This window comes from Silurus meridionalis, chromosome 29 (genome assembly GCF_014805685.1).
Source record: "Silurus meridionalis isolate SWU-2019-XX chromosome 29, ASM1480568v1, whole genome shotgun sequence".
In the NCBI taxonomy this organism is placed as follows: Eukaryota; Metazoa; Chordata; class Actinopteri; order Siluriformes; family Siluridae; genus Silurus; species Silurus meridionalis.
The window spans coordinates 2,266,434-2,281,559 of NC_060912.1; the positions used below are offsets into that span (position 1 = coordinate 2,266,434).

The following is a 15,126-nucleotide window of genomic DNA, read 5'->3' on the forward strand; positions in this document are numbered from 1 at the left end:
GAGTGATTCGTTTAGTTTCTACTACATGAGCAAATCATTGCAAAATCTCTGTAGGTTGTGTACAGGAAACGGAATAAAGAAGTTTACCTCTCGACTCTTCTAGTCCGAGTCGTTTGTTCTTTTGTCGTGACTCCAATAGAAAGTGATTCAAGAATAAAAGGAATGAAATGAACTAAATGACTCGAAAAAGATTCATTCACTCATTCAGTCACTGAATCGAATCTTCTTCCCGTCACTTCATAACAAAGAGGATTTAGGGTTAGGGTTACTGTAGCTAGCTAGATAGCTAGATAGCTAGTTAGGGAAGCTAGCTTTTAACACATTCTAGTTTCTTTTTGCGGCTCAGCCTTTTGCTCCTACTTTAAAAATGGACATTAATTTCCATATCTTTTTTGAGCTGATGATAAATCTGTATAAATGTACTTTAAATGCAAGTGTTGCTGATTTAATTCAAATGACGAGTGCAACATTTATGGCATTATTTAAGATCTTCCCCTCCAAACCATGTAAAGAATATCTTCATGGAGCTGGCTTCATGTACATGCTTGAACAGGTTTGGTGTGGGTCTCCTAGTTCAAGTGAAGGTAAATGTTTTAACGTTGTTTGCTTGAACTATCGGCTATTGGCAAAAATTCATACCAGTAGTTTTTCCGGGTTGCGTTATACAGTACCAGAGCGGCTACTAGAGGCGAATCACTGGCACTACGTGCTGTTTATTTAGTGTATCTGTTTTTATTTATTTGAAGACTTGATATTAATAGAATTTTTATCATATATAGTGTTATGCTTGTTTTTTTAATCCAGTATCCATTTTTTATCCATCGGTTGATTGATTGGTTATCGGCAAGTACGATCCAACCTAGTTATCAGTATCGATAAAATCCAGTCGAACCCAAATTTTTTTATGTTACAAAGACATTCTATACAATGTACCTCCATCTCTGTGGGAACTGTTTGAGGAAGAACAACATATGAGTGGAAAAGTCAGGTGTCCGAGACATTACTTGTCCATATAATGTGTTATATATAAATTTATATATGGTTCACATTTGTTCAAAGAATTCTAAAAAACTTTCATCTCTCATTTTTTTGCAGCCAATCCATGGATCCAAAGACTTAGCGGAAAAAGTAAGTCTCGCAACCCAAGCCACTAGAAACAATATTTAATCCTATCTTTAGCAAAGAATCTGCCACATGTGCTCCGTTCGCTGGAGCTGGTGTCTGGAAGCTCATCCTTACACACCGCCAGACCTTTTGGCCTCCTCTGTAATTCAGAATAAACGGTAAGCCGAATACGAAGGCGGCGCAGCGGAGATCGAAATTTGAACACCATCCGAGATTGAAAATTGAGATAATACGCTGACAGCGGAATGATTTGTATGTTATTATGCAGCAGCGATCTTCAGGGGCTCGCTGGTTTCCTGCCTGTTTTTGTCGCTCGTGTGCAATAACCGAGTAGTGCTTCAAATTAGCATACTAAACATCTCCTGTCAGTCTATTTCGCACTTCAGTTGCGTCAACTCGCAATCACTTATGGCTCAGCGAGGGAAAGCGTTTTTAAAAGATTTTTTTTTACCTGGTTTCAGATGAATTAAACATAAAAAGCGAACATGTCCTAATGAATTCAAACAGCTCCATGAAACTTTAAATAATGGCGTTTTTTTTTTTGTCCGTGACGCCACTGAAGAGTTAAATCTCGACGATGATATATTTTATGTTTCCGCTCCCCCCTTCCCCCCCCATGATTGGAAAGGATGAGTAAGTGCACTCTTCGTGCCAGGAGGGCAAGACAAGGCCAGTTTTATCCTGCTCTCACGTCTCTCCTTGCTTTTTTCCGCCCGCTTCAGTCAGTATACATTAACAGCCCGGTCTCGAATCAGGCGCGACGGGTGGTAGATTTTGTTTTAATTACGGCCTCTTGCTGTAAGTGTCGGCTATTTATGACTTGCTTTAGTTCACATCCCCCCAACACCTCCTGGCCGTGTTGCTCTCCAGCTGGCGTGTGCCAGCGCTGCCGTAGGGATCCTGCTGTTCTTACTGATCTTTATCTCCCGCGAGAAAGATAGGCCGCGCTAAAGAGATGCACCAGTGGCGCCCCCTCCCCACGTCCACCACCACCAACACCTCCCCTCTCTATCTACCTATATCAACCCCACCCCACCCCAACCCCACCTCCCCTCCTCCTTATGTGCGTTGTTTTTTTTTGTTTGTTTTTTTGGCGTGTCCTTCGTTTTTAAACTGTGCTTTACTGCCATCCTCAGTCCGACGTGTGAAATTCCTGTGACATGATTTGGCATTTTTTTCTTTTTTTTTCTTTTTTTTTTTTTACTTTCTCTCCTAGTGTGCAGGCTGTGTGTTGATCACTGAGGATCAAAATGTGGGTACCACATATCGAGCATGTGTCTCGCACCATATGCATGCGTATGCATACCTTGGATATTCCACATCTCCGATAGTTTTTTATATTCTGTCCGATGTAAGATGTTTAGGAGTAAGAAAAATGATGTAAGAGGGTTGAGATGTGGGAAAAAAAAAAAGCGTCACCCTGCATGATGCATTTCCACACGGCTTGTATGAGCACGCCTTATAAATACAGTGTATATATTTATATTCATACATAGATACAGTATATGCATAGATACGTACACAAGGCCACACTGGGGTGTTTTGTACGGTTGTGTTAGAACAGGTTCTCTGCTGTGTTGCAGCTCGTCCAGGAAGGGGACGCGGGTCAACGTGGCCTGAAAGGAGAAAAAGGAGAGCGGGTAAGAATTAGCTGTTTGTTCGCTATCAACGGCTTGCATTTGGCAACGCGCAAAAAAAAGCACAGCTGTCATTCAGGGCCCGGACCTGCCGAGATTAGACGAGCGAGTCAGCGGAGTCAGCGAGTGCACGCGGAGCTTCATTTGTTTTGGCGTCATTAAGCTCTGGCTCATTAGAGACTGCGCCTCTTTTTTTTCTTTGCCAAAGCGTCTCTTGAATAGACTGACTTTTCCGGGCTTTCATTATTTTTGGCATTGTCTACTGATACATTAATAGCAAAACCCATCTCCTTAATGCGAGGCTATGAGAGGATCATGAGAGGATATTAAACTGTGCTCCTCTCGGTTCCAATCATTAGAATACCTTTTAAGAGGATTATATAATATTATATTATAGCGCCATGCACGATTCCGATCTGAAAAGAATGCTTTTCTTTTGGTCCATCTGCAGGGTCTGGACTGCACCGGAGGAGGAGTTCCCGGACGAGTGAGTTCCTCACCTTTGCCCACAGCTTTCGTTTCAATTTCACTATCGATTGTTATCGAATAAAGGACGCTGTGACTGATGAGATGTTTGTGCTTGTCTTTTTTTTTCCGCAGTGTCCAGAAGGAACGAAAGGGGAAAAAGGAGAGAAAGGAGAATCGGTGAGTTCGGGCGAGTTCGATGGATTGTTCTAGAGGTTCTGTTTAAAGCCTGGGGATATATCTTGATCTTTCGTATCCTTATTTTCTTATGTTCAAGGGTCTGTCTGGAAATTGGGAAGCGGCTGTAGGAATTAAGGTAAAAAATAAAACAATAAAATTTTTTTGCACATTTTTTTTCTTTTCTTTCACTCACTCATTCATTTCGCTTACACTTCTTTAGGGTAACAAAGGCGAGAAGGGTGAAATCGGATCCCCAGGTGTGACTGGAAATCCAGGCAAAGATGTAGGTCCAGAATCTACACGAATACACCTTCATTTCAAATGTCCATCAAGTGTAATTGTCCCCCATGGACCTTGCTACCATTAAAGCCTGCAGTATGTACCCAAGCGATTCCTCGACGGCCTTCAAAATCCATACGTTTGCAGTACATTTATAGTACGGCGCTTATTTTTAAAGCGAATTACGCCGCCGTTGAGCTCTCCTCTGCCGCGCGTTCCTTCTTCACCCGAGATCTCTTTAGAACTTAAATCTCCTTAATGCCTCATAGATTACCTTAGACCAACAAAGGCCCGTAAATCAATTCTCTTTCATCGATTCTTTTAAATGGAGAGTCGGAGCGCATTAAGCAAGATTTAAACACCCTAATCTTTTTTTTTTTTTTTTTTTCGGTATACGAGTTACGCTAACAGATTCCCTCTGCTTAGCGCGTGTTTACAGTTTTAATTTGTTTTAATTTATCTGGATAAACCAACCTTCACTGATGACCCTGATTGTTTTAGATTGAGAAGAATCGCTTTAGCAGCGTATTAGCGGTGTATGTCATTGCTGTCTTCATGCGAACCGGCGGCGTAACCTCGTTCTCTGCCTTGTTCTAGGGCCGCGCTGGATCTATTTGCGTTATGGGTCCTAAAGGCCAGAAGGTAAACCTTGACAAATCCTTCGGAATCGATTTGAACATGTAGCAACTGGTTTTACATTTTGTGTTTTACAATTCAGCCTATAAATGCTTTATTTTTTTTAAAAAGGGAAACACAGGGCCTGTTGGTCCAGAGGGGCTTGCAGGAGAACCAGGCCTACCAGGACCTCCCGGACCTCCAGGCATTGGCAAACCAGGAAAATCTGTAAGTACTTAGCTAGCATAAATATGTACTCAGATTTGAGGAACTCCATCCAAGAGCTTCAGTTTGACATTCGACAAGATGCTGGAAATATCATGTTCACCTGGTCAAATAGCTTGCTGCACATTCATGATGTGAACCTCCTGTTCTACCACACCCTCGAAAGAGCACCATTGGATTAGCTGTCTTGTGTCTAGAAATGCCTTTACTGAACTTTAATTTGTTAATGGAACCAGCTAAAGATGACTTTGTAACATTCAAGTGGTTCATAATCTAGTAGCTGGTAAGAGCCGGAAGGGGTTGCATGTGTTCAGGAACCCTGATAATGCTGAGAGATCCAGAAAAAAACATCCTCACAGCACTACACTACCACCACCAGCCTGGATTGTTCTATTAGTACTATTGCTATATGGTCTTTTTACTCATGCTATTGAAGTCCATTTTTGATGTTCAAATGTCCCAAAAGTTGGTGCCCAGTATAGCCTTAGATTCTTGTGGTGACCAATAAGTTTAGAACCTGATCTGGTTTTCTGGTTAGCCGATTTTGAGATGCTTTTCTGTTCACTCCCGTTGGCAACAAGCAGTTATATTAGTTACTAGAGCCTTTCTGTCAGTTTGAAGTACAACATTATTCTGAAACAATAACAACTTTAACAACCTAAATCTGATTTGGACTTCATTCTGCTTCACCGTCGCATGTCATTTCCTCAGAATTAGCATTAATCTCGCGATCCTTCCTTTCATTTACGACGCGTTTATTTCCAATGAGCGATTAAGGTAAAAGAGCCCTTTGTGTATAATGATTTATGACACTTAAACGCATTTTTCTTTATTATAGCAATCCAGGCTGATGAACCGTTTGTCATCCTTTTCTTTATATATTTTCTTTTCTCCCTCAGGGAAGCCCAGGCTTGCCAGGATTAAACGGAGACAAAGTGAGTGCAACCGCATTCGACTGATTATTGTTACGAATTTGTTAAGAAAGTACAATTGTTTCTCTTCAGCACCCTCTCCTCATGACTCTATCATGAGGCATTTCAAAGAAAAAAAAAAACGTGCCTGATCAAAGTAATTCACTGTTCCAGGGGGATTCTGGGATACCTGGGAAGGACGGGATGACAGGCGATCCTGTAAGTGTGATGATCCTTTCATGTAAAGGCGCTTCTTCTTCTTCTTTTTTTTTTTTTCAAACTCGTTATTATTCAGACGGGACCGAACGAAAGAGTGCGCCGTCTGCGCAGCACCATCATCAATGCCACATCAATGCTTGCCATTATCTCGCTAATTATAATCTGCAAGTACATTTAAAGTGGAAGCGGAAAAGCTGATGAACTCCCACGCTTTACTTTGACGATGTGCTTTGCGTGATTTCAGGGTCCGAGAGGTCCGGCTGGCTCCAAAGGTGAAAAGGTGAGTAGACACAAAACGAGGAGACATTTTTTTTTTCATTATTATTATTATAATGTGTATATTATAATTAAAAAAAAATTTATAATATATTATAATAATTTTATGATATATATATATATATATATATATATATATATATATATATATATATATATATATAATTATTTTATTATTATTAATTAATTAATTTATTTATTTATTTTAAAACGTCACACTGTTAAATTTGACCATCTTCAAGATGCACACACTATATAAGGCAAAAGTATTTGGACACCTGACTTTTCCAACCATATATAGTTCTTCCCCAAACTGTTACCATACAATTGTATTTGATGCCTTCGGAAAGGGGGTAGCGTTAAAATGTACCCTCTGGCAACTCCACGAACCGATGCTGTACATGGACTAGAAGATCTTGAGTGGCCATCTATATAGATGAGATCTCCACCCTATTAAACACCTTCTAAGATGAACTGGAAGGCTGAATGCACCCCAGGCCTCCTCACCTTCACCTACATCAGTACCTGAATTTAGTAACCGGCTGAATGAGCACAAATCTCCTCAAATCTAGTGGAGCGTTTTTCCCAGGAGATTGAAGGTTATTATAACAGAAAATTGGGACTAGCTGCGGTATGGGATGTTCAGAAGATGAATCTTCGGGTCAGGTGTCTATAAACGTTTCTCCATAGAGTGTATCTTTACCTGAAAAGCATTTCTGAATAAAAAAAACACAAGCTTCATGATTCAAAATGATGTACATTCTCACCTTTCCCTCACGTCACTTAATTAACCTGCGCCAGTGTCTGACTCCTGGATCAGACCGTCTACACGGATTAGCATTTCTCGCCGTTGTTGTCTGGATTTTAAACTGTAATCAAATGATATTTATATAATAATCGTCATGATTTTTTCCTCATAACGTTCATGCAAATGCTGATCCTGGAAATGATGGTTGATCCAGATTCCTTTATTTAAACCTTCGCCCTGAATAAAGAAGCATTCGGTGATTGATTGTGTTTTAATAACGTCTAATCTACTAAACCAACTGCAGGAGACGGAGCTGCCTCGTAGCATCTGGGCGCAAGATGATGTCTTTCTGATGTGAAATGCAAGGACGTGTTAAAGCTGCCATGGCGTCTCATTACGTTTATTGTATATCTGTATAGTGAGATTTATTTAGCCACATTGCTAGATGCACTTCTGGTTAGACGGCTTCATTTTCATTGGTCCAATCTAATCTAATTGCTCTTCAAAGTAGAAAAAAAGGAATGGAAATGCTTTTTAAAAACAAGGGTGTATGTTTGGTTCTGCTTCAGTTATAGTCAAGTTTGATGGACGCTCGGAGTGACGTCTCATCACCACTGGAACATGAGTTTAAAAATATATTAGTTCATGTGAAAATGTGTCACGCGACTGCAAAGCGTTTGGCGGTGATAGAAGCGCTGTAGAGCAGAAGCAGCAGAAACATGGCCTGGCTCTCATTAAAATCCAAACTTCATGAAAGTTCAGACTATTTACAGTAGAAAAGGAAAAAAATGATTAAAAAAATCACATGCAAGCAACATCTGGCTTTGATTCTGATATCTGCACTGTTCTCCGTTTCCATGTCTCCTGTTTGCTTCCCCTCTGTCTGACCCCAAGCTTTTTCCAAGTAAAAAAAATCAAACGTAGACAAAATCCGTGTCAAAAACTGCGATAGTTCTATGCATGTTTTTTATTTTTATTTTTTGTATAGTTATTGAATATAATTTATCACCAATTTAATCAAGGGTGAAGCCTGCGAAGTTTGTCCGGTGCTGCCGAAGGATTTAACCGGAGCCACGATCGTTCAAGGGAAGCCAGGTCCTAAAGGAGAACCCGGAGAACCAGGCAAAGGAGAACCAGGTTTGAATGTAAGTTTTCCCTAAAAAAATTTATAATATTTTAAAATGTACAGAATGTCTATTTTAAATCTCTCCATCAAAGTCCTATGGATTCACACCGACATGATAAAACCTGTTACACCGACACGCCACTGAAGTGTGAATTAAAGTCAATCCTACGGTCTCATGAGCACTCGGTTCATTTTATTAAAATATTTTTCAAAAAAAGGCCATAAACTCATGATGTCTGGATTCCAGGACTTTTTTGTGCTGCAGAAAGTCAATACATTATCTTGCCTCGGCATGCTTCTCTTTCGCATCCCTGTTTTTTTTTTTTAGCTAGGTTACCTTGTGCTAGGCAATCCTCACCTTTTTTTTTCCCTCTCCCTCTCTCTCATGCTTTTACTTTCGGAAACCGATGGAACGAAGCTTCAAGCCTGCTGGGTTTATATCCAATGAGTAACGATGCTCTTATTCCGTTCGCCACCAACCAAGCCACATAATCATATTCTATCTCACATAATTATAGCCACTGGGAGCGGTTTTATAACTCATCTGTTGAGGCCTGGTGATTTTTCACTAAACAAAACCCCCATTCCATTGTCAACAGCAGCAGGGTTTTTTTGTTTGGGGTTTTTTTTTTCACCTTACTTTTCATTGCGCTCGAGGGGGCAGAGATGAAATCTTCACAGCGCAATGTGTGCTTTTCTTTTTTTCTCTTTTACCTGTTTGGTCTTGCTGTCTGTTCCACTGTGTGAGGAGGATACGATCTGCCAAATAAGAGTCCACGCGGTTATACGACTATAGTGTGCGTTTCGCTGTAACAATTTGCAATAAGGTCGGAGTCGATTCCTCAGACGTGGGAGAAAGTGAGAGCAAAAAAGGGGCAAGATTGAGAGATTAATGGAGAGACGTATGGAGTGTATGCGAGAATGAATACCTATGTCAAGTAGGTAAAGTGTTACAGCATCTTTGAGTATGAAAGCATCATTTAACGTCAAGTTTATTGTTGTTGTTTTTTTTTTTACCTCTAGGGCGAGTCAGGGAAAGATGGAAAAGCAGGAGAAAAGGTTTGTACGGTTTCTTGTTCCTATTGTCACTTATTAAAGGAAAGGTTCGTAAAGTCATTTTTTACTTGTCACAAATTTATTAGTTAGAACTTGGGGTTTGACAGGATACAGCACCCCTGGCGCAGAGAGGGTTAGGGGCCTTGCACAAGGGCCCAAAAGTGGGAGATTGGCGATACTGAGTCTTAAACCTCTGACCTGGAGTCTTAACCACTGACCCACAACTTTCCTTTAACTTACATGTTAAAAGGTGGAACTGTGGAGTAGTTCTGGGTCAAGTGGTGGTACAAATTAACAAGTCTATTAGGGGGCGGAGCTTATTTTTGTCCCAGGACATTTGTAGAGTATTAAAATGGTTATATGTCTAGACATCTAGACAGTGATGATTGTCGACACCTTTATTTCATAATGACATGCATATTCATGCGCATATCTAATCAGCCAATCGAAGCGCAGCAGCATAGCACATAAAAAAAAGCCAAACAAAAATTTGACTTCAACCATCATCTTGAGGAAAAAATTTGATCTCTATGACATGGTAGTGATGGATAGGCTGCCTCGAGTATTTTAGAACCTGCTGATCTTCTTGGAGAAGTCTCTAGAATTTACACAGCATTGTGGGAAAAACAAACAAAAAAAACACCCTGAGAGATCTGTGGGCTAAAACACTTTGCTGATGAGAGATCTGATGAGAAATATAAAAATGAGGAAAGAAGAATACACAATACAACTTGCTTGTTTTTTGTTTTCCGCACCATGCTGAGTCAGCTGTACAGGTTTTCGTGTGAAGATCAGCGGTTACTGAAACACTGAAACATCCATGAAATCGATTTGTCTTCAGGAATTTTTCCAGCCATTTTTCTTTCTTGAACTAGGAGACCGTAATCTGTTCCAGCATGACAATGTCCTTGTGAATAAAGCCATATTTATGAAAGGGTATGGGTTGGAATGGAAGATCTTGATTGGCCTGCTATAGACCTCTTTAATCCTAGTGGGATGAACTGGATCGCTGACTGCACATCAGGGCTCCTCATCTCACCTACATCAAGACCTGACTGTACTAACTGGCTGAATGATCAGAAATTTCCACTCCAAAATCATCCCAGAAGAGTTTAGGTTATTATAACTGCAAATAGAGACTCAATGTGAAGCACAAGCACATGTCCAAAAACATTCATCCATATAGTGTATCAACTGTGATATGCTTTTCCAGTTCTGGTCTTGTATTGTGATAGACCGAATAATTATTCCATCTGTCCCCAGAAGAATCAAGCATCTATGAATCAGGGTCTAGAAGTCTTAAGTTCACCTCCAAGAAACTACAGTTATTAAATCATTTATCAGGAAACTAGCACTTACTTGACAATGCAGCAAGTGTGTTCTGACAAGCCGTGCATGTCCTTTGTGTCCTCCATATTTATTTTTCCTGCTTTTAGCTGTGAAGTGCTGAATGTTTCATTACTGTTTGTTTCACAGGGAGAACGAGGCCTAGAGGGGGCCAAAGGCGAGAAGGTGAGTTTGGAAATTTTTTTAGCTAAATTACAGCTTGAAAGAAAGAACAAAAAGACTCTCTCTCTTTCTCTCTGCATTTCGGACAGAAATGCTCAGGCTAGATTCCCAAACTCATCTGTCTTGTTCTGTCCTTGTCAGGGTGAGTCGTGTGCAATGTGCCCCTCGAATGCCGGTATTCTCTCTCAGAAACTGGAGACGAAAGGAGAGAAAGGCGAGCCAGGGACTGGACAGAAGGGAGACAAGGTGAGTTATGGTGCTCCTGAGTAGTTTGTTTTAAGATTTTTAATAAAAAAATATATAGACAAAAGTATTGGGATGCCCAACTTTTGCCCACAAAGCACAAAGCCAGCTCTATGAAGATATGCTTTAAATCATTTGGAATGAAAGATCTCTTTCTGTACAGCTCTGACCAAAGAGTGGACTGTATTTTAACAGAAAAGGTCAGATAAGATGTTCAGATGTTCAGCTAGAGTCTACATAGACTAGACTACAGTCTATATAGGTATACTGAATTATGCAGGTGTGTTATTAAGCTGTGTATTTCCAATATACAATTTTTTCCCTTCATCCTTTCTTTATACGTAACTTTTGTTATATATTTTTTATTGATCTTTTTGTCCTTCTTTGTCATTTTTTTAGGGAGAACCAGGGGAAGTTGGCCTGACTGGACGCCAAGGGCCGAAGGTTAGCTTTACTTTACTTTTTTTACATACAAAAGCTGTAAGGAAATACATAGAAATATAGCAGTGATCTTAATTATTATTACTTTGGAGGCATCATTGCTAAAACTGGTAAAACTCCGATAGCACGTGATGTATTATAAGCAGTGGTGGACAGTGAGGAGTGAATGTAGTTTTTTTATGTCTTGTTTTGACTTTTTACAACTACATTTTCAAAAGATAGAAGAAACTCCTGAACTCGTCACAACACCAAGGTTTTTGGGCTCATGATCATTGTAATTGAAATTAATCAGTGGTTGACTTATTAACAGTATTCTATTATTTGATTGTTGTGCTGATAGTAACATTCAATTCTTTTGACATAAACTAAGTTGATAAAGCAAAAAGTCGTATGAAAAAAATGCTACTGGGAACATTATAGCCATAATAAATCATAGTACTTCGGATACTTAAGTACATTTAAAGGCAAAATACAGTACATTTCTATTTTTCCCCCAAGTAAAAGTTCAAAGGCCGCACTTTTACTAGAGTGAGAATTTAGTGTATCTCTATTTTTACCCACATAGTTTGTGTACTTCATCCACCACTGATTAGCTTAGCATTACATTGTCGTCTCAATGAGCAGACTGGAGATCTGGACATGTTGCTTGATTAATGAAGGCAATCAAAGCGAATCAGACTGCAAACAGTCCTTCTGTCCAAAACTCAGGAGCGTTTTATTAACCGAATCTCATAAAAATATCATTTGAGCATAAAATAGTTAATGCATTTCGTTCAAAATCTGCCAACCAGAATTATATAGAATGCCTCTGGTAGCATAAGTGCACTGTGTAAACCAAAACACGAGCAAAAAAAATCCAGACTCCTGATCATAAGATCCCATTCTGCGTGTGGAGATTCTGGCTCTTAGGTACTGACGTACAGTTGAGGTGAGTTTAATAAAGAACCATATATGTCTAGACAAGTCAGCCGTCTCAATACTGTTGTCCATATAGTCTTCAAATAGAGAGTTGATTAACGTTGATTAATTATGCCTTCACTATTTTTTTCTTCACACTATCACACTATTTAACCCATGAAATAAAGATTTATCCCAAGCTGCCGAGTATTCCCGGTGCATGCACGCATGTGTTTACTTCCACACAAGCGCAGTCGATAAGTATTGACTTAAATGAAGTGTGACTCGACACTCCGGATGAGACATAACACTATGGCTGTGTTTTCTACCGGATCATTGGATTCAATGTATTCTGAATATTATCATCGCAAACGAAATAGACTCTTCCATCTATCATTTATATTGTGACTGCACGCTGTGGAAATATTCCAGCCGCTCCGTATTAACTTCATATTATATAACTGCAAATGAAAGCTATGTATTACTTTGGGGATGGTATTAATATATCAGAGAAAAATTATATATATATATGTGTGTACTGTATATGGAAGTCGTATAAGAGGCCATGCATTAAATTCTATTTTCTTTTTTTTTTCTCGTGATCTCGACATGACAAACATTGTTTTCTCGTGATCTTTTCTGTGAGTTTGGAACGTTCTAGAGGCAGAATCATTCGCTTTCATACTTTTTTTTTCACTTTTTGATTTTCTCACGCTGCAATTGCGTGTCCAGTCTAGATCACAACAACAATATATATATATATACAGTCTATAAAATATATAAACTATTTAGATTTATTGATAAATATCTAGATATGTATGTGTGTGTGTATATGTGTGTGTGTGTGTGTGTGTGTGTGTGTGTGTGTGTGTGTGTGTGTGTGTATATATATGTACTATATATGTATTATATCTATATTTTGGGGTTTTTAGGGCGATGCAGGAGTCAAAGGCAGCGAGGGCAAAATTGTAAGTCTCTCAGCCTTCTTTCTATCAATATTAGTATTTAAAATAAATACCCACATCATTCTCTAGTCAATAATTGTAAAAACCTTTTTTTTTTCTTTTCAGGGCAAGCCTGGTCTAAGAGGTCCGAGCAGCAAGGATGGCCAAAAAGGAGACAAGGTGATGGACTGTTGTGGTATAGAGGACGTTTTGCTGCATTGCGGAGTGAAATTTCTGGAGGAGAAATGCAACCTTGGGCTCCTGACTTCACAGTGGATCAGTAAATTAATGCGCCTGGTTGCACAGACTGTAAATGAGAGTATGCGCAGTGGCCTGGGAAAAACCTTCAACTGGTGGAATTTAAGCATTTACTTCCTCGATAGTACTAAAAACTCAAAATTCTCCTGATTTTATGGAGCTCTTTTACACATAAACTGTTTGGACGAAAGTTTGTGGACACCTGATCGGCAAATTCATTTGCTGTTAATGTAAGCCTCGTACTTTTTGGAAAGATGTTCCACTAGATTTGCGATTGAGATTATTGTACACTATATGGACAAAAGTATTGGGACACCTGACTTGTCCAGTCATATGTGTCATTTTATAAGATGTCTTTGGACGAAGCTTAAACTAGAAGATCCAAACCTGTTCTAGCATGACAGGGAACCTGTGCACAAATCCAGGTTCATGAAAAGATGATTGGTGGGTTGGAGTGGAAGATCTTGAGTGGCCATTAAACTCTATTGAACTATTTTGGAATGAATTGGAGCGCTGACTGCACCACATCTCACTCTATATCAGTACCTGACTGTACTAGCAACTAGTGGAACATCTTTCCAGAAGACTAGAAGATAATATAACAGCAAATGGAGACTAATTGTGGAATGGGATGTTCAAGAAACACGAATATTATGGTCTTAATTGTAGGTCCACATGGCTAATTTCTGGGCTGCAAAGTTCTACCAAGTTCTCAAAACAATGTTTTATATACTGTGATAATGTGAATTTCTTTGAATGTTTAGGGAGATACGGGACATTCTGGTTCACAAGGGATCAAAGGCGAAAAGGTGAGTTTAGAAGTTGTGAGGCGTATTTTCAATTGTTTGTGAGCATATCAGTGTTTTACCTTCATTGTGTATTTCAGGGAGACTCGTGTGGTGTTTGCTCAACCTCTCCGTCCGAAGCAAAAGGAGGCAAGATCTTAGTCAAGGTGCCAGGAGAGTCCGAGGTTGGTGATCTCAATCTTTCACTTACATTCATATTGTATTCATACTTACATTTGCATGTATGCAAATTCGGATCATCGAAGAAATCCATGCATCCAAAATTCAAAAATAAATAAATATTGTAAGGAGTCAAAATACTCCTTGGGTATAAAAACACTGATTTTGATTGAATCTAATCGGATCTCATCGAGATATAAGCGAGTGAATTCCTTTGAAATGAATCCCACTCTCACTCTATCTCGACAGGGACCTCAAGGACTGAAAGGAGATAAAGTAAGTTATTAGAGCTGCATTCCAGGAATGACCTTCTGGCCATCATGTTATCGTTACGTTGTCAGATAGTCACGAGTTTGCGTGTGTGTGTGTGTGTGTGTGTGTGTGTGTGTGTGTGTGTGTTCATGTCTGCAGGGCGATCAGGGTTTACAGGGAGAGCAAGGGCTCTCTGGATTGCCGGGATTCCCGGGATCACCAGGAGAACCAGGAAAACACGGCGTCAAAGGACAGAAGGTAAAATTAGATTCGAGCACTGTTTATTTATATTGATGGATGTTGATTAAGATGTTGGACGGCTGCAAATGACATCACGAACAACCTACATAGAGCGAAGGGTATGGTGAAGGTTTTATTTAATCCGGGGAAAAAAGTTTTGTAACATTTATGAACCCAAAAGTATTGGGACACCTGATTTTTTCAGCCATATATGGATCGTCCCCCAGACAGAATTGTATAGGATGAAGAGGTCTTGTGCACAAAGAGCACACAGAGCTATAAACCCTATTGAACACCTTTTGAACACCGTTATAGCTGAATAAATACCCTCCCAAAATCTAGTGGAACGTCTTCCCAGAAGAGTGAAGGTTATTATAACAGGAAATAGGGATTACATGTGGGACGGTGATGAAAAAGTGCACATAAGTAAAGATAAGCCGTTTCATCCATACAATTAATGACTGAATGTTTTCGTTAATTGCTCACAGGTTGTGTTTTATAATTTTTTTCCCTAC

General features: G+C 39.5%; 1 protein-coding gene across 1 annotated transcript in view; it reads left to right on the plus strand.

Annotated features, from left to right (window-relative positions):
* col16a1 (collagen, type XVI, alpha 1) overlaps positions 1-15,126 on the plus strand; it is a 98,294-nt gene that overhangs the window by 49,723 nt on the left and 33,445 nt on the right. The window contains 23 exon segments of the mRNA XM_046843798.1: positions 1,096-1,128; positions 2,342-2,377; positions 2,709-2,765; positions 3,214-3,249; positions 3,363-3,407; positions 3,505-3,543; positions 3,628-3,690; positions 4,284-4,328; positions 4,434-4,529; positions 5,426-5,461; positions 5,612-5,656; positions 5,901-5,936; positions 7,703-7,825; positions 8,830-8,865; positions 10,339-10,374; positions 10,513-10,617; positions 11,014-11,058; positions 12,885-12,920; positions 13,023-13,076; positions 13,919-13,963; positions 14,041-14,124; positions 14,369-14,395; positions 14,531-14,629. Coding sequence (XP_046699754.1) covers positions 1,096-1,128; positions 2,342-2,377; positions 2,709-2,765; positions 3,214-3,249; positions 3,363-3,407; positions 3,505-3,543; positions 3,628-3,690; positions 4,284-4,328; positions 4,434-4,529; positions 5,426-5,461; positions 5,612-5,656; positions 5,901-5,936; positions 7,703-7,825; positions 8,830-8,865; positions 10,339-10,374; positions 10,513-10,617; positions 11,014-11,058; positions 12,885-12,920; positions 13,023-13,076; positions 13,919-13,963; positions 14,041-14,124; positions 14,369-14,395; positions 14,531-14,629 — 1,257 coding nt within the window.